Below are 19,166 nucleotides of genomic sequence, written 5' to 3'. Positions count from 1 at the left end.
TTGAACCCATTACAGATTCACGCTGTAGGTCTGTGGACACTATTGATATTAAAATGTATAAGATGCTATATAAGAAACATTCATGTATGCATATATTCAAACACGCATATGCAACTTACACTCATAAAATACACGTGCATATATACTATATAGATATATCTCGCACGCAAAACCCACTAACATAATGCACCTTTAATTTTAGGAGAAGTACCAGACACTGGAAAGGTTCTTTATCATTCTCCTTAATTTCAACTTTTCAAACTGTTTTTTTTTTTTTCAGGCTCTGCCGAAAACGAGAAAGGAAGCTTACCTATCTTCCGCCCATCGTAAGTACTAATTAAAATTGCATAAACAGATGGAGGTATGGTTGAAAATCAGTAACATTAGTGCTGTTTCGTTGTTTATTCTCATTATACATCCATATCTTTATCTGTCTATCTATTTATTTATCTATCTGTTGTCCACTATATCTATATCTGTATCTATCAATCTGTTTATAATTTCCTATATCGATCTGTCTATATGTCATTCATCATATCCATTCATCCATCCAACTAACTACATCTATGCAGAGAAATAAGTTTGTTCTGAATGGGCACATATACTTCCCTGTAATGAGCATGTTAACGAGAAATAGTTAAAAGATTACACGCTTAGCACACATATAATCTCAATTAAACCTCAATTAAAACATTGGTGAGATGCGACTTTGCGCCTTTTCTATCTTATGCCATAACCAAACTCAATAAAAACACTATTTGAATAATATTTATAGAACACTGCTATCTATCCATCGATATATCCGTCCATCTATCCCACTATCCATAGGTATAGTGTGTATGGATATTTTGGCATGTTTAATAATCATATCCAATAGAATAATAACATCATCAAATTAATAGTATAACAAAGGAAAACATATTTTCCCGCAAATTCAAGGAGAAAGCAAATCAGGCACGGTTACTAAGGCCTAACTAATCGACTCCTGGTGTCTGAGCACATGTGAAGCCTTTTGTACGTAGCAAAAATTCACAAAAAATACAGGGAACAGTCCTTATATCCGTTGTCATTGGGTTACTGTTAACAATAGCATTTACTGTGTACACTCTTAGTTCTTCATGATAACACTTTGAAATGCAAGGTTTTTCTTTAGAAAGTACACGCTATGCATGTACAATTATGAAGAGAAAATCTATAGAAAGGAATTTATCAAAACTGATCCCTAACGTAAAATACCTTAACATTCCAACCTAAGTAATGGTTTCTTATACTGCATGGACAACTCTCTTGAACCAGTCTGATTGAACAGTACGAAATGTTCCTGTTACAGGATCAGAAAATGGGGAATACTTCTCCCCTTGGTCTTGATCAACCGTTCTTAAACTTATTTTTTTTACTACCACGCCTCCCTAGGAATTTGACCCTAACTCCCTCCCAGATTTTAAGAATTTTAAAAAATATGTTCTTACATTTTTATTGTGTATGAATTAGTCACATTATTATTAAACTCTTTATTTAGTTATTTTCTATCTTTATTAGGTTATCTTTTCATATAGCATTAAATTTCCTTAACCTAATCAAATTATACAAAAAAACATTAAATTGATACTTTTTTATTATCTCGCTGAAACCGCTATATCCATAAAGACATAACCACCTGTATACGCGTCGCAAAGAAAAAAAGAAAGAAAAAAAAAAAAAAAAAAAAAAACTGAAAATTGCAAATTCATACCATGAAAAACTCACGAAAATTCTCAGACAATTCCGAGACAAAAATTTGAGTTTGTTTCAAAAGTGTCTGAGCGTATTCTGAAAAAGTCTGTGTCAACTCAAAGTAGCATATATATGGTTTAATATTACACTAATACCCTCATGAACACTGAGCTTATTCTGAACGTATTCTGAACCAGTCTGTCTCAACTCAAAGTAGAATATATATGGATACTATTACACTAATACACTCATGAACACGTTCATTTCAAATAAATAAATAAACCTGATATTTGACATCGCCATTTGCGTCATCACTCAATTTCCCATTCAAAAAAAATATATTCAAAATGTATGCAGGCGTGAATTTTTTTTAGAAAAAAAATCGGAGTGGGAAAAACCCCTATAAATGGAATATTACAGAAAAAAAACCGTTTAGTAAAAAATGGAAACCCCTTTTGCGAAGGCCGGACCATGTAAAACTGAAATTTGATTAAGTAAATGTTAAAATTTAATGAAGGGGTTTTTTTCCCTTATTTTAAAAAATATAATGTACTGCGTGACACATGCAAAAAATCCTAGGGTAAAAAAATTAACACCAATATAATTAATGCGGTCGCTTGTTACGGGACTTTTTTTTAAGTTTTGGACTAGCCTCATTAACCCTTGAATAATCTTTGTAACTTACATGATGCTATGATACAAGGACTGATAGAATATATAAGATTTTATAGGAGTTTGTAAAACATTTTTATGATTAGTAAAAAAGTATATTTCGCTGGTTTCTTGTATCAAAGTTTACTCTTGCGTGAACTATTCATGAAATCATAATGAAAGCAATTTGTGTGTTTTTAGATGCACACACACACACACACACGCACACGCACGCACGCACGCACGCACACGCACACGCGCGCGTGCGTGCGTGCATGCGTGCGTGCACATTTATGGGTGTGTAATAATGAGGCAATAGTACACTGGCATCATCTTCTCTGTAGCACCCAATGATTTTCATCTTCATGGCATGGCTTACATTGATGATGGTAATTAGAGATGACATTAGTAATGATATTCCGAGATCAACCTACTGTTACCGTGAGGGTGATTACTGTGCTCTTTATTAAAGCGATTCCAGTCATAAAGGAAAACGGGAGATCAAAATGGATAAACCACACTGTTATGAAATTATATAAGTGTAAGTAATAGTGTAAGTGTATATTTTTTTCTGGTGTGGATTATTAACTGTTTTTCATTGGAAGTACATTAGCGTAACGTTACACACAAGAATATATTTTTCGTTAATTATCTCAATATCTTGTTAAGAAGCCCATCTCTAACATTCCTTCTAACCAACATGCATATTTCTCATATCTGTACTGATCGTGATACAGCAATAATCGTGTCTTCCTGTGCTTCCGTACTGTTGTTTTGTCCTGTGAAAATTAACTTTCCAGAGGATGGAGAGCGCGATTTTTTTCCATGGAAAGAGCATTTGTCAGCCATGTCAGTCTATAAATTTTGTGAATAAGTGATGTCATTCATCTAAATCTGGATTTTTTATATGAAAATCTATAATTCTCATTCATAACCATTATTTGCGTTTAATGTAAAACAGCGGAAGGATATGTGTGAGCACGTTCGTGTTCCCTCTCCGCAATATCTTTATATATAGTAATTGAATAAATAGCGTTACGCCGACCGCCTCGTCTCTCTGCCACCAACACAAGGCAGGCTAGGCAGACGGCGTGCTATCCACAGGGTCGTGAACACTGAACAGCTCCATGAGGCACCGAGCACCACAGCGTCCCCAGAACACAACGAGGGGAAACGCCACCTGGAGAGGCAGGGCACGAAAATAAACACAAAATGACAGTCTTTCCTTTATTTACACAAGTTATTTACCCGTACACTTTTCTATAGGCACAATACAATACATCTCGACGAGATGGTGCGCCTCACTCGCGTGCCCTCTGTGCCTGCTCTTCTGCCCTTTGTGCCATTTCCTCCCTCATACCGGCCAGCATGACAGTGATCAGGTCCATCTGGCTCGGCTTCACCTCACTCGTGCTTCCTCAGTCATAGCCTCCTCTATCATGGCTGCCGCCATCTTTGGACTACATGATAAATCGGCGCGTCTCACTGATCAAATATCACCAAATCCCACTCCTAACACCATTTGTTACGCCGGCCGCCTCGTCTCTCTCTGCTACAACACAAGGCAGGCTAGGCAGACGGCGTGCTATACACAGGGTCGTGAACACTGAACAGCTCCAAGAGGCACCGAGCACCACAGCGTCCCAGAACACCACGAGAGGAAACGCCAAGTGGCAGCTTATACAGCTTATAACAGGGCAACACAAAGTTTATCAGGTCACAAGGGCACACACGAGGTCTTCACAGGAGCAGCACCCAACTGCGTCTCTTGGCTTGTTCCTCCGCTCCTCCGCTCGCAGCCAGTTGCATCATGTTTGCCCAGGATCCTTTTCATGTTAACACATGCCCAGGTCACTTTTCATGTTAACACATGCCCAGGTCATCCTTTCATGTTAACACATCCCCAGGTCATCCTTTTCATGTCAACACATGTTTGCACGAAAACAAAGACCCAAGGGCGTAGCAATATTTTATATGATTTTTTTGCTTATATTCTTAACTTATGGCAGATGGCCTATTAGGCATTAATTAAAAATATAATCCTAATGGACATATTCCTGCGTTGAAATTCTCTGCACAGAAAAGAAAAGAAAAAGAAAAAAAAAATAAATATTAAAATATATATATATATATATTATATATATAATACTATATATATACTTTATATATATACATAACTTTTAAAATCACCTAGCAATCTTGAGTCGTCTTTTCCGACGGTTCCAGCCTACAAGACGGGAAATTTGGGAGTATGTCAATGTATCCTCCTAACTCGGTTTTTCTCATTTTATTTGTACTTATTTTGGATATCTATAGCCATCTAGGATATTACATTCAAAATATTTTTTGCAGACGAAAAAATAGCCAATATAGCACAATGGCTAACCGTTAACCGCACCATTCTATTACATCAAAGGTTTGTTTAGTGTTTACACTAGCGCCCCCTAATTGCCACCGGAAGAGATGACACTGTGTATTAAGGTAAAATTTAATAATAATAATAAATAAATGAAAACTCGTTGGGAAACGATTGAGTCCAAGCGAAATTGAAAAAATCGTCATGCAAAGTAAAAAGCCTATTTCATTCATTTAAGTTAATGCAATTTGATTCATGATTAATGAATTTACTGTTTTTATTCGCTATTGCTTGACAGAAACGTTTAGTTGAAGTTAGAAACCATGTAAAATAAAAATACAAGTTACCATTTTTTTAATAGTAAAACCCTTAAAAAACAGAGAACTTTTAGATTATTTGAAAGACAAACTAAAGAATTCTGGAAATAATGCTCCTGTGGTTCAGTTTTCAAATTGCTTATTTCCATATGTTACAAAAAAAGGCTGTTTTTCCTTTTGCTCTCATTTTTAATCTGTTTTTAATGGTGCTTGGTGTTTTGTTAGGCGAAAGTCAACACAAAAAAAAAAAAAAAATTTCTCCTTTCTCTCTCCTTTCTCCCCCCCCCCCCTTCCTCCCTCCCTCCCTCTCCCCCCCTCCCTCTCTCTCTGTCAATTTCCTTAATCCAATAGTAACATTCCTTATATATTTTCCTCTAGATTACCGAGGGTCCTGATATTTTGTACAGTGAGAGGTCAGCAGATAAGGTGAGTTAAATTCTAATTATTTATTATGGAGATGCTAAGGGAGTGGAAAAAACAAAAACTAATTTTCCATTAGTTTCCCAAATGAATGATAACTGTACAGTTAATGATTTGTTAATATGAAAAACGGTTTATGCATAATATATGCGGAAATGTTTAAATTTTTTTTCTGCAGACTTTTCTTTTCTTTATGCAGATTTCTATTCATTTTTGGAGTAGCTATCTTGATTTAGATTATATATGCATATATGTGTATATGTGTACACGTGCGTGAAGGAGAAGAAAAAAAACGAAAATTACCCCATATAATTTTTTTTCATTTTTGAAATCCATTGCAAATCTAACCCATGCACTTTTTCTTAACCAAACCACCACGGATTTATGTTTATTCCCTGTATTTTTTTTTTTTTTTTTTTTTTTTTTTTGTGAATTTTGTTACTACAGAGGCTCCACATGTGCTCAGCCAGCAAGGAGTCTATCAAAAACCCCCGAGTGACGGATCCTGATTTCCCCTTTCCCTTTGAATGGGCAAGATGTGTTTTTTCTTTTAAATACAATTGGTATCGATACTGTATTATTGTTATTGATGTTAGGGTTTTTAAATGTTTTTAAAAATTTATTTAAGAAAAATGAAATGATGCAAAAGACCCCTTTCAAAAAGTAAAGGGAAAAGGGTAAATAGGTGAAATAGGTATCACTAATAACCCCTTTGATGACTAAGCACTTTAGAATCTCTTGTGTAAAAACAAAAATAAATTTATTGTCCCTGGTTATTCTTGCCCAAAGGCCAATTGGTTAATCCATACCTTAAAAAAAATATTAAACCTAAATAAATATTCAATAAATAAAATAGTTTATTTAACGGATCGACATAAACAATAACGGGACTGAACACCTACATACCCGGGAACTATCATGTAAGTTTCATAAAATATATATTCTATTTTTTTTTTTTAAGATTAATTCCAAGGGTATTGTATCAGCACTATTATTTCCAAATTTATTATCCTTAGAAATTGTTCCTTATTATTTGTGACCTTTAAGTCTTCTCTCTCTCTCTCTTCATTAATTATGGTGACTGTATTTCCTTCGATCCCTTTTCGTTCTGTTTGAAATGCTGGTTCTTATAACGGGTAAATATTTGATTTTGTTCACTTCCAACCACCCACCCCCTTGTGGGGAAATTTTAACCTAACCATTCATTTAATGAGCACTACTAACTCTCTACAAGCTTGGAGAGTTACATTGGAGGACGCTCAGACATGACTCAGCAAAATCCATATTTTGTTTGGCATAGGGATGGAAATGGTTACCGTATTTGCATAACTCTCTTTCCCATATCTAATTAATTCTGGTCAAATGAATCACCAAATACAACAGAAACGGTTCACTACTTTTATTAATTATAATTTACACTTATACACATCAAACCACCAATGGAACACAAAAATTAAAGTTAACCAAATTATAGACTTAATAACCTTTCAAAGGACATCTTTAAAACTGTAATTGTTAATGTTTTGCTTCACGTTCTTTGGGTACATATAATAAATTGAATATTATAATTTACAACAAAAGGGTGTCCATTATTAATTCCACAGAAAGTTAAAGCTTTCACACAGTAGCACTCTCTAGCATCTTTCTGTACTCAACGTCAATGTCACAGGAGAACCGAGAGAAGGAAAGATGGATGAATAAACAAATGAATGAATAATTAATATCTCTGTCTATCTATCTGTCTATCTATCTCTATAGCACGGAATTAACTTGCAATGTTAAACTTTTTGCTCTGTTTATCTGAAGGGCGACGAGGGAGATGACATCTTACTCACAGAGGAACAGCTCGCAGCAGCTAACCTGAGCAGGTGGAGGGGGAGGAATTGGTACGTAGCTCTGTCCTTAACACACGAAACGCGGTGTTCAGTGTTATGCGCAAGAGGGGGAGATATCAAAATAAATTAAAGAGAAGGAATAAATAGATAATTAAAATGCGTATAAACATTACTAAGAGGAAGCATAAAAAGGGGGGATAATGATAATGAATAGATAAATGGTTAAAAGTACATATAAACATTGCCAAGAGGAAGCTTGAAATAATAATTTAATAAATTATAAGAATATTGCCAAGAGCAGGTTTAAAATGGGGGGAAAGGAGAGAGAGAGAAAAAAGAATAAGATAAAGAGTAAATAAATGAATGATTGAAAAATAAAAACATTGCCCAGAACAAAAATAAAATTAATTAAAAATAAAAATAAAAATAGGGAAAACGAGAGGAAAAAATTATAAGCAAAACAAGATAAATAATAAGCAAATAATGATTAAATAGATGAATATGATAAAAAATTAAAAATACATGATTAAATAACAAATAAATGAATCACTGAAAAATAAAGAATTACACAAGTAAGCTCAACACCTCAATACGTTTTTACATCCTTACATTTCATAAGATTACGAAGGGATATTCCTGTAATTTTACCCTTATAGAAGTGGCATTCAAGCGTGCTATTTTTCCAGCTCGAGAAACTGGGGGACACGATGCTGACCCCGGAGCAGCTGGCCGCCATCCTCAACAGGAAGGCGATCAACGACGTCACCAGATTCTGGCCTGATGTCAACGGCTTCCCTCACATTCCCTATACCTTTGAGGATGGTCGGTATTGCTTGACAGTGTACCGTTGTCAAGAAAGAGTGTTGGCCTTTTTCTTATATATATATATAAACGCTAACAGACACGCATATACATATATGTGTATGTGTGGATATATATAATATATATATATATATATATATATATATATATATATATATATTGTTACGCCGGCCGCTCGTCTCTCTCTGCACCAACACAAGGCAGGCTAGGCAGACGGCGTGCTATACACAGGGTCGTGAACACTGAACAGCTCCAAGAGGCACCAAGCAAGTTATTTACCCGTACACTTTTCTATAGGCACAATACAGGGGGGACACCAGCATGTCACACTGCACGATACAGCTTATAACAGGGCAACACAAAATATCAGGTCACAACGGCCCACACGAGGTCTTCACAGGAGCAGCACCCAACAACGTATCCTGCTTGTTCCTCCGCTCCTCCGCTCACAGCCAGCTGCGTCATGTTTGCCCAGGTCCCTTCATGTTAACACATGCCCAGGTCATCCTTTTCATGTTAACACATGTTTCGCACAGAGACAAAGACCCACTGGCGTAGCACTATCCCCCCCCTATCAAGCAGATGACCCGTCTGCTCTGACATATCTAAACCTGAAACAAACTACAAAAAATTTAAATAAAATTAGTCCTCAGGAACAAACAAAATTCTTTCAAACAAAAGTAACCGTAATTGTAAATCAGTTCTCAGACACACAAAAATCTTTCATCCAGCGCGGCTTTCTTCGCTCTCGCTGGGGTCGCTCTGGAGGAGGAGTGGGCGGCGGTAGATTGGCAGTGGCACCAGAGGGGTATCTTCTGCCCCAAGACCTGGCTCATGGTCACACTGACGTCTGTTGCATCGCCCTCACCGTCCAAATGCTCGTCCTCATCTCGGTCAGCGTCTGCCACGTCCTCATCGCCGCTACTGGGGCTAACGTCATCTTCTTTTTCACCATGGCCCCAGGAGTAGCTTCCTGGCCCATGGTAACGCCACAGCCGGTCCACGTGGACAACAGACGGTCGTTTTCGCCCTCTGCGAATTCGATAGGTGACATCAGAGAGGGCCGCTACCACCGTGTATGGCCCCTCCCAGGGGCTCTGTAGCTTCGGCGAGAGCCCTCGCTTCCGACGCGGGTTATGCAGCCACACTCTGTCACCTATGTTGTACCTCACTTCCCTCATGCGCCGGTCATAGGTCTCCTTCATGGCATGGCCGGTGCACCTCCGTCAGGTTCTCCTGCAGTACCACTGCATAGCTGGATGTGACAGTTGGCAAGTTCACGTCGGGTGGCCGCCCTGTGGCCAAATCCACTGGTAGCCTGAGCTCACGGCCAAACATGAGTCGGGCAGGTGTGAAGCCTGTTACCTCATGCACAACAGACCGGTAGGCCATGAGCATGGCGGGCAACTTGACGTCCCAGTCTTCCTGACTTTCCCTGCAATATTTGGCTAACTGTGGAGCAAGGGTACGGTTAAACCGCTCCACCATACCATCGGACTGTGGATGGAGGGGTGTCGTCCATGTCTTGTGCACCCCTAACAGCTCGCAACACTCACGGAACACTCGTGACTCAAACTCACGGCCTTGGTCAGAGTGCAGTTCAGAAGGCACACCAAAACGGGTAATGAATTCATTCACTACCACGCCAGCCACGGTCTCGGCCTCGTGGTTGGGTAGTGCATATGCCTCAGGCCACTTTGAGAAATAGTCCATTACCACACAGATATATCGGTTTCCTTGTGGCGTGAGAGGCAGCGGACCAGCAATGTCTATTGCCACCCGTTCCATGGGTGCTCCCACACAGTACACCTGTAACGGGGCACGGTTCTTTCTAGCTGGGCCCTTCTTTGCACTGCACACATCACATGCTCTACACCACTCAGACACGTCACTTCTCATGCCCACCCAGTAGAAGCGTTGACGGAGACGGCTCAGGGTCTTTTTCTCGCCCAAGTGGCCACTGGTAACACCGGCATGTAATTCCCTCGGCAACTCAGCATGCATGGCTCTGGGTACTACAACTACCCACGTGTCACTGCCCACTTCACTCAACTGCACCCAGCGCTTCACTAACAAACCGCTTTGATCCACTCATAATGTTTCCCACTGATCCACCAGACACTTTGTGGTGGGGCTTTCCGCAGCCACAGCCTCCCAACTGGGCCGTCCACTGAGAGCCTCAAGCCACCGGACAATGGGAGCAAGGTCAGAGTCCTCACGTTGTGCCTTACGCCACTCATCATCCCCTTTAGTGGCGCATTCCAGCACTGCAGACGGAGGCACACAGTATCAGAGTCCTTCTGGACACAGTGTGAGCAACTAGCCTCACACGGGCGTCGACTCAGGCTGTCAGCGTTGCAATGGACACGACCCGGGCGGTGGACGATGTGGTAGTTGTACTGTTCAAGGCACCCTAACCACCTTGCCAGCTGACCCTCTGCTACCTTCAGCGACTTCAACCACTGTAGGGCAGCATGGTCAGTCGGATGGTGAACTCGGCACGTAGAGGTATGGGTGAAAGTGCTCGAGACTCTTCACCACCGCCAGCAACTTTTTCCTTGTCACACAATAGTTGCGTTCAGGCCTGCTGAAGTTGGCACTGTAGTAGGCCATGACATACTCCTTCCCGTCCTTTATCTGTGACAAAACTGCCCCGATGCCTTCCGCACTAGCGTCAGTGTCCAACAGGTAAGGGAGCTTCTGGTCCGGATAGGGCAAGACTGGTGCTTCACCAGGCCTTCTTCAGGTTGTCAAATGCAGACTGACACGCCTCATCCCACTGGAAGCACTCCCCTTTCGTGTAAGTCGGTGGAGAGGAGCCGCTACACTGGCGAAGTCCTGTACAAAGCGGCGTAGTATGTGCACAGGCCCAGGTAGCTCCTGACTTCCGCCACATTGGTGGGAACTGGCCACTTCTCCACCACCGCCACTTCTGTGGGTCGGTGCGCACACCATCTTGACTGACTACATGCCCCAGAAATGGCACCTCATGCTGGAACAATCGAGCATTTCTTGGGGCTGAGTTTGAGGTTGGCCTTCTCAACCGCTGTAGTACTTCCTCCAGCACGCTCCAGCTCCTCCTCGAAGGTGCTCCCAAAGACGATGACGTCATCAATGTAGACAAGCGCCGTCTTCCACTGCAGGCCATCCAATACCCTCTCCATCAGACGCTCGAAACAACCAGGGGCATTGCATAGACCAAAGGGCATGACGTTGAATTGCCACAGGCCTTGCCCGAAGGAAAAGGCAGTCTTTGGCTTGTCCTCTTCCGCCATCTCCACCTGGTGAAAACCCGACTTCAGGTCGAGTGTGGAGAACCACCTGGCCCCCACCATTGCATCGAGTGTGTCATCAATTCTCGGCAATGGGTATGAGTCCTTGATAGTCATGTCATTCAGCGCCCGGTAGTCCACACAGAAGCGTTGGGTGCCGTCCTTTTTCTTCACCAGGACTACCGCTGATGACCATGGACTGTCTGACTGTTCAATCACCCCCTGTGCCGCTAGCTCATTGACAGTGCGCTGCATCTCTGCTCGTCTGGTTGGTGCAATACGTCGGGGGGGGCTCTTGATGGGCAAACTACTTCCGGTGTTAATGCGGTGCTTCACCAATCCTGTGCGGCCCAGGTCCAAGTCACCCCTGCTAAACACATCTGCATACTGAGACAGGGTGTGACGCATCTTCTCTGTCTGTGCTTCCGTCAGGTTAGCGGCGCTCCGGTGCGCCAAGTCCTTGAGGAAGTCGGGCAACGGCCCCACACCAACCAACTCCTCGCTCTCCGACGACTCTTCTGGATGCTCCACTTCCTCACAAGTGCCTAGCTTTGCACCAGCTGGCACCTTCTGGGCCTTATCGGAGAAGTTGGCTACCAACACTATAACTAACCCCTCCCCTGGTCCAACAAGGCTCCGCCCAACAGCTACGCCATCAGCCAGCTGCAGGTTTTGAATGGGCTCCACGAGGCCCTCTACTCCACGCATCACTCTTGACAGTCGACACCAGATTCTAGACTCTGTCCTGGGGGCAAGGTGCAGTCATTCAGCCGTAACTACCTCTGCGCAGCCAATCTCTGGAAGCAAGGGCACATCTTCACCGTGCACCCTCACCAGCTTCTGTCCAAGGTCGACACACACCTTACTCTGCGTCAGGTAGTCAAGGCCCAACAAGCAGTGCTCGTCCAGATCGGCCACATACACCGGCAGCCGCTGCACCGTGCTGCCCACGCCAATACGAGCCTCCACTGGCCCCTTGAGCTGCACACAATGCCCCGTGACACCACACAGTCTCTTTGGTGCATCTGGAAGTTGCATAGTGGCCAACATATCAGGCCGCACTAGGGTCTTCTCAGCCCCAGTGTCCACTGTCAGGCGGCATGGCTTCCCATCTATTGAGCCCTCCACCTGCATCGTGCTGGTTCGACGGCAGCTTACCCAAGTCGGGCCCCGGGAACCGAGGACGACTGGGTTTCGGTCCCCTTCTCCAGAGTTTTCCGCCTGTACCACTTCCTTAGCCTTAGGACATGCACTCGGATGGTGACCATACCTGCCACAGTCCTTGCAGCACTGCTGGAAGGCATCAGAATCCGTCCGGTTGAGAGGACGTGTTCTCCGCTCCCTCTGACACTGACTACGTCTGTGCCCTACCTCTCCGCTTTAGCCTTCCGGCCCCGGAGGTCACGGCGGGGCTGAGCAGCTGGCCCTAGGCCACTGGTTGCCTTCAGGAAGGCCTCGAACTCCAAGGCCCTCGCCAGCGTCACCTGCAGGTCCTCAGGGTGTGCCTGCTTGACGTAGATTTGCAGCTGCTGGTCCTGCAAAGCGTCAACAAAGAAATTGCGGGCCAGGACCACAATCATCTCTTCCGCAGCCGCAGGGTACGACCTCCTTACCAACGCCTCCACATCCTGCGCCAGCTGGGACAGTGTCTCGCCACGCTCACGAGTCCGCTTCTTCAAGTGGGCCCGATATACCTCGGCCTGGTGGTGGTGCCCGAAACGGCGTTTCAAAGCCTCCGCCACGCTGGTGTAAGAGGCATGGGATGGCGGCAGATGCCCCAACACTTCCACCGCGCTGTTACCAGCTGCAGGGCCTTCTCTCCTGGCTCCAGCCTGGGCAGATGCCAGCATTTCAAATTGGGGCGACATATGCCTCCCAGGCCACCTTCCCGTCGTACTCAGCTGGCTTACGCCTCACAGAATGTCTGGAGGCTGAAGGACTGCAGGGTGGAGAACGGGGCCCGTGAACTAACAGCCCGGGGGGGAAGGAAGGGGGGAGGGAGGCAACGGGCGGGGTGCCCCCGGGTCCGAGTTTGCCGACACCTATACCAAGGGAGTGGTTCCGATGGGTCCCAGCTTCTGCAGCGACCATGGCCCCGACACGACGCTCGGGGCCCCGGGGGGTTTCCCCTGCCAGGACTCCAGGCAGCCCCCAGTAAATTGACACTCTGGCATTTTTGCCAGAACCTCGTCTGCTTCCCTTTGCTTGAAAAGTTACTCCCTTTGTGACGCCCCCTTTTCCCCCCCAGGACCTGAACCGCCTTTTCAGGGGTCTGCACCCCTCAAAATTTCACTCTTCACGTGTTGCAGCCTTGGGTGTATGCGATTTTCCCATTTCACAGAGCAAGATTGTTGTAGACCTAAACAATTTGGCGAACTTTTTTCCTTTTGTTTTTCCTTGCCTACACTCGACGAGATGGTGCGCCTGCTGCGTGCCCTCTGTGCCGCTCTTCGCCCTTTTGGGCCCATTTCCCCCTTACCCCCCCAGCATGGAGTTATCAGGTCCAGGTCGGCTTCCCCCTCACTGGCCCTTCCCTCTGTCATAGCCTCCTCTATCATGGCTCCCGCCATCTTGGATATATGAAAAAATCGGCGGTCTCATGATCAAAATCACAAATCCCACTCCTGAACCTTTGTTACGCCGGCCGCCTCGTCTCTCTCTGTCCAACAAAAGGCAGGCTGGGCAGAGGCGTGCTATACACAGGGTCGTAAACATGAACAGCTCCAAGAGGGAGAGACCACAGCGTTTTTTTCCCGAACACCCGAGAGGAAAACGCCACGGAGAGGCAGGGGACGAAATAAACACAAAAAGGGAGTCTTTTCCTTTTTTTACAAAGTTATTTACCCCTACACTTTTCTTGGCACAAACAGGGGGGACACCAGATGTCAACTCAGATACAGTTATAAAGGGCAACACAAAAAATCAGGTCAAACGGCCACACGAGGTCTTACAGGAGCACACCCCCAAGTATCCCGCTTTCCTGCCCTCCGTCACAGCAGCTGGTCATGTTTGCCCCGGTCCCTTCATGTTAACAATGCCCAGGATCCTTTTCATGTTAACCATGTTTGCACAGAGACAAAAACCCCCCTGGCGTAGCAAATATATATAAACACACGACATGCGAATTATCCTAAAGACTTCCAGACCTGGTTTAAAGGCAGCCGCCGGAGCGCCATCCAGCACTGGACGACAAACCTGCCCACCCTTTACCGAGGTCTCGAACACCAGCACTGGAGAAAGATTAAATTTTACGCCCCGCTTCCTCCGTAACTCTTACGTGGAATGGTCAGCGGCAGCGGAGGACGATCATCAAGTGCCTGTGTGGTTGAGCATCGGGGAGTTAGTAGGGGAGGGGGGGAGAGGGGAGGGGAAAAAAGGAGAGGGGGGGGAAGAAGAGGGAGGGGGGGAAAGAGAGAGGGGGGGGGGAGGGAAAAAGAGAGTGAGGCGGAATGGGAGGGGGGGGAAATAGAGAGAACGTATAAAAAAAAAAAAAAGTCTCCTGTGCTAAAAGCAGATCAAAAGGGTTTAAGATTTTATGGGTTTTTTTATGAATTTATTTTTAATTTGATTTTTTTTTTTTTTATTATTATGATTGTAGTTTTAAAAATTTTAATTTTTTGTGGTTAGTTTTTAATGATTTAGTTTTTAGAGTTTTAGTTTTGTTAAGATTTTAGAGATTGGTAAATTTTATTTGAGTTTATTTTTTATTTTTTTTTTTTAATGAATTTGTTTTTTTCGTTTAAAAGTTTTTTTTATAAAAGACTTTTGTTGAGATTTTTTTTTTGCGGGGAGAGGTCTTTTTATGTAGACAAGAAAAAAAGTAAAACTAAGCACGGAAATATGTGCACACCTGACTCTAATCAAAATTTCCTATACCACACAGTAACCTAAAGCTCAAAACCAAAAAAATACTTATTTCACTCAGACTTGATTTCCATGCCCTTCACTGGCAGTTTGGCGGGCGGTTCACGAGGTCGGACAGCCTTGGGCTGGGGCAGAGCAACGAGGTCAGCCGAGATGAACAATCCTAATTCTCACACAAAAATCATATCATCGGCGTTTATAACTTTAACCTTATGACGAAAAAAAAATTATGGGGCCGTATACTATTCCTCAATATGCTTTACGATCCCCGCAGGTAAATCATGTGGTTTTACATTTCTAATTGTTTTATATGTGTGTGCGTTGGAATGGCATAAAAATAGTGTTATATAACATATAGTGGGTGTGTAGAGCGAGAGAGGCACGATCTGTAAGACCAAAGTTTTAGATTCTACAAGACGGGGTCCAGCATCGAGGTTCCAACATGGTGTTCTCATATTTTTGATTAAAATCCTTTCTTCATGATTTTTTTCCACGGGGCCCTTCTGAACAGCCGCAATCCATCGGGGCCAAAGCCCCGAGGTTCCAAGTGAAATGGGCCAGCGCTAGGCCTCCCCCAAGGGCAAGCTTTTAGAAAAACCCAGTAGGGGGTGTAAGAAAAAACCCCATCACGTGGGGAAAATTTACCTAGTGACCCCTGTCAGAATAAGGTTATTTAGGAAGTGATGCACTTGGTGTGTCCTGAGGAACTTCAGGGAGCAAGCGAGACGTAATCATTTATAAGGGGGGTTTCTCTTTCGATCTGTATTGCACTGATAAATTCTAACTTTGGGTCTCACACAGATTTTACATGTTAAGTTTTGTCTCGCAAAAAAATTTTTTATTCGATTTTATTTCCAGCCCAGCACGTCATTATATTGAATTTTCAGACTTTAGATTATCTTTAATATAATCCTTGAATACTTATTTTATGAAAGTAAAGTTGAACTTTTTGGATGCGCTTTTAACAAATATTCAAGAACACTGTAAAATCACACATGTTAAATCAGACACCATTTTAAAAAAAATTTAAAATATTTTAGATGTTTTTAATTAACATGAATCGTCACAGTGAGAAAATGTTTAACGGAACCACCTAAGTTCCCCTTATGGTAAGTTTTGGGGATACAGTTCAGTTCATTACTCTTACCATAGGGTATATATGTGTATATTATATATAAAATATTATAATATAAAAATAAAATATATATATATACTAATATATAATACTATTATATAAATATATTATATAAATATATATATATATAAAATTAATTATACTTTTTCCATTCAAAGATAGAAACCAGAACAGCCCTTTTAAGCGTGCTTTTTGTCCCTATTTGGAGTTGACGTTTTCTTCAACTTAAGGATCAAAAATTTTAAAACTATTTTAATCCAAAATATTTCATTATAATCGGAATTTTTAGTTTCTTAAGGGTTTTTTACTACGAAAAATAAAAGAAAGTAAACCAAGCGAATTATGGAATAATTGAAAATCTTTTAAAGTTCAGGTCATGATAATGAGTGAAAGCCCAAGAAATGCCCTACTAATAACTAAATAAGTAAATAAAGGATTTTGAGCCTTTTTTTATCAATAAAGGAGAAAATTAACAACTCACTAAAAAGATCAAGACAGGTGTTTTGATCATTTGTTTTACCATAGTCCCCAACAAAAATGAAAATGGGGGACTTGAAAAACCATGTTGATGAAATATCTGAATGCTGGTTCAACATATATAACTCATGCCCCTTTGAAATAGGAAATGTACCCTGGGCTCCAGAAAAGCCGGGTTTGGGAAACCCCTTGTATTAGTCTCTGATATCCAATAATCAACTGACAAGGAAATACCAAAGAATGAGCTTATCTCTTGAGGGAGATGCCGTATGGGAAAAGGGTTGAACTAATGAAATGAACAAGTGTCACGTTATTTAGTTTTTCGAGAATTGCAAAAAAACTTTGACTAATTCTATAGCGTATTGAAGTTTTCAGCAAAAAAAAACTTTGGTTTGTATGAAACCTCAGTTTATAGAAAAGATAGAGCAGAGCCATTGATTGAGTCTGTGCCCAACTCTCCCCTCTTATCTTTCACTTGTGTAGAAATTATACATTTTACGGATAGCTTTAATACAGACGGGGTTTTTCACGCAAAGATTGGTTTTCGTAAAAATGGAAACCCCCCCGGGGTAAGAAGTAAAACTCCCCTTCATGGCTTTTCCAAGTGTACCAAGCGGTTTCAAAAAGGGGAAACGGCTTAGCACTCGGTTTTGGTACGTGCCTGGAAATCGGGGACAAATAATGTAAGGGAAGGGCAGTGGTAGTATATTACAATACTTTTTGAAAAAATATTTACTCAAAATTTGGTTTATAATTTAGAATTTTATCAAAAATTTTTTTAGAGACAAAAGGGGAATCATGTTTAAGACTTTTATTTTAAAGTTAACCTCACTGTTAGCCACGTAATATTCAAATATTACCCAAAATATTTTTGGGTCTTGAGCTACACAGGATTGCTTTTGAAAGTTTTGAAAAATGAGCGTTCCAATCGAGAAAAATGAAAGATTCCAAAATTTTGGGTGGTGCGCCGTGCAAAACGAGGTTCCCCCAGGGGGGGGCGGGCGCTCGTTCCATGTTCTGTAGGGCAGTCTAATGGTGCAGGCGGGACGGTTGGCGATGATGGGAACATCGCTCAAGCCAGCTACACCTTCCGTGTAAAGGCTGTCGGGGTTTCACTTGATACTGCTGGGTCCTGTCCATGAGTTCTTCCCTTCTGATTCATCCCAAATTTAAGGTAGTGATGTTTTTTCTCCCACGCGAGGGAAGAGACTCGATAAGAGAAATTTGTGCCTTTTTCCCTTTCCCTCCAGCAGCCGCTGATTTTTCTTAATGATGCAAGTTTCGCGAAGCCCTTTCGCCAAGTTTTTACGTGGTTTTATTTTTTTCATTTAAATTTTAAAAAAATATATATTTATTTTTTTTTTCTTTTTTATATATATACACCTTTTTTTTTTTTTTTTTTTTGGCAAATTGATGCCCAATACTTCATTTCCTCTTTTGGTCTTTTTTTTTTTTTCTCGTTTAAGTTAACTTGGATATATGTTTTTTCCTCTGACAACCAGAAGTGGGTTTTTTCAGGGCAAAAAAAGGCCTGCCATTTTTTCCCCCAAGTGATATTTCTGCGAGCCCGTCATTAGCTTTTCCATGGCGGCATCCTGCCCAGGTCATACCAAAGGAGAGTGTTCCATCATCCCTTATGCGTTGGCTTCAGGAAAGAGGTGGAGCAAGTCATTAAGGACGAATTTCCCCAGCAGAGGCCCAGCATACTTCCTGAGGGCCACCGCTTTTAGTTGTTGAAGCAGGTTTTCCCTTGAAGATACTCTCATTTTTCTGTTGAGTAGATATTTTTTTTAAAAGGAAAGTTCGCCCGTCCACTCCAAAAAACTTTTAACTTGTTTAAAAAACCTAGGTGCCCCTTGCTATGTCTATGCTCCCTCATCTATGTCCAGGCAAGAACACAAGTGCGCTGTCCCCAGTCAAGGAGGGGCAGCGCAGTCATCGCAACAGCAGGTCGGCAGCAGAGCGGTTCTTTGAAACCATATTCAGGGGAGACAAGATGGTTTTTTTTGGGGGTTTGTTAGGTGGGAAATTATTTTTTTCTATTCTGCGATGATTGGGATAAAAAGACCTCTCTCTCTCTCTCTCTCCCTCTCTCTCTTCTCTCCCCTCTCTTTTCCCCTCTCTCTCTCTCTTTCTCTCTCTCATCCCCCTCCCCCCTCCCCCTTTTCCCCCATTTCCTCCCTTTCCCCCCCTTCCCCCATCTCCCCCCCCTTTCTTACCCTCTCCTCTCCTCCAGGTTCTGTGGGGCGGATATTTGCCTGGCCCAAAGTTCAGTCTGTTGAGGGAAAAAGATTCTTTATTTTA

At 42.4% G+C, this 19,166-nt stretch overlaps 1 protein-coding gene across 1 annotated transcript in view; it reads left to right on the top strand.

Annotated features, from left to right (window-relative positions):
* Positions 1-7,324: 7,324 nt before the first annotated feature.
* The window catches only part of LOC119573352 (blastula protease 10-like), a gene marked incomplete at its 3' end in the record, with an annotated part of 53,622 nt that continues 41,780 nt past the window's right edge, over positions 7,325-19,166 (top strand). Inside the window, 2 exon segments of the mRNA XM_037920569.1 lie at positions 7,325-7,343; positions 7,979-8,114. Coding sequence (XP_037776497.1) covers positions 8,000-8,114 — 115 coding nt within the window.

The sequence above is a fragment of the Penaeus monodon genome, chromosome 5 (genome assembly GCF_015228065.2).
Source record: "Penaeus monodon isolate SGIC_2016 chromosome 5, NSTDA_Pmon_1, whole genome shotgun sequence".
In the NCBI taxonomy this organism is placed as follows: Eukaryota; Metazoa; Arthropoda; class Malacostraca; order Decapoda; family Penaeidae; genus Penaeus; species Penaeus monodon.
The sequence above is the reverse complement of the archived record's forward strand: the minus strand, read 5'-3'. Positions and strand labels throughout refer to the sequence as shown.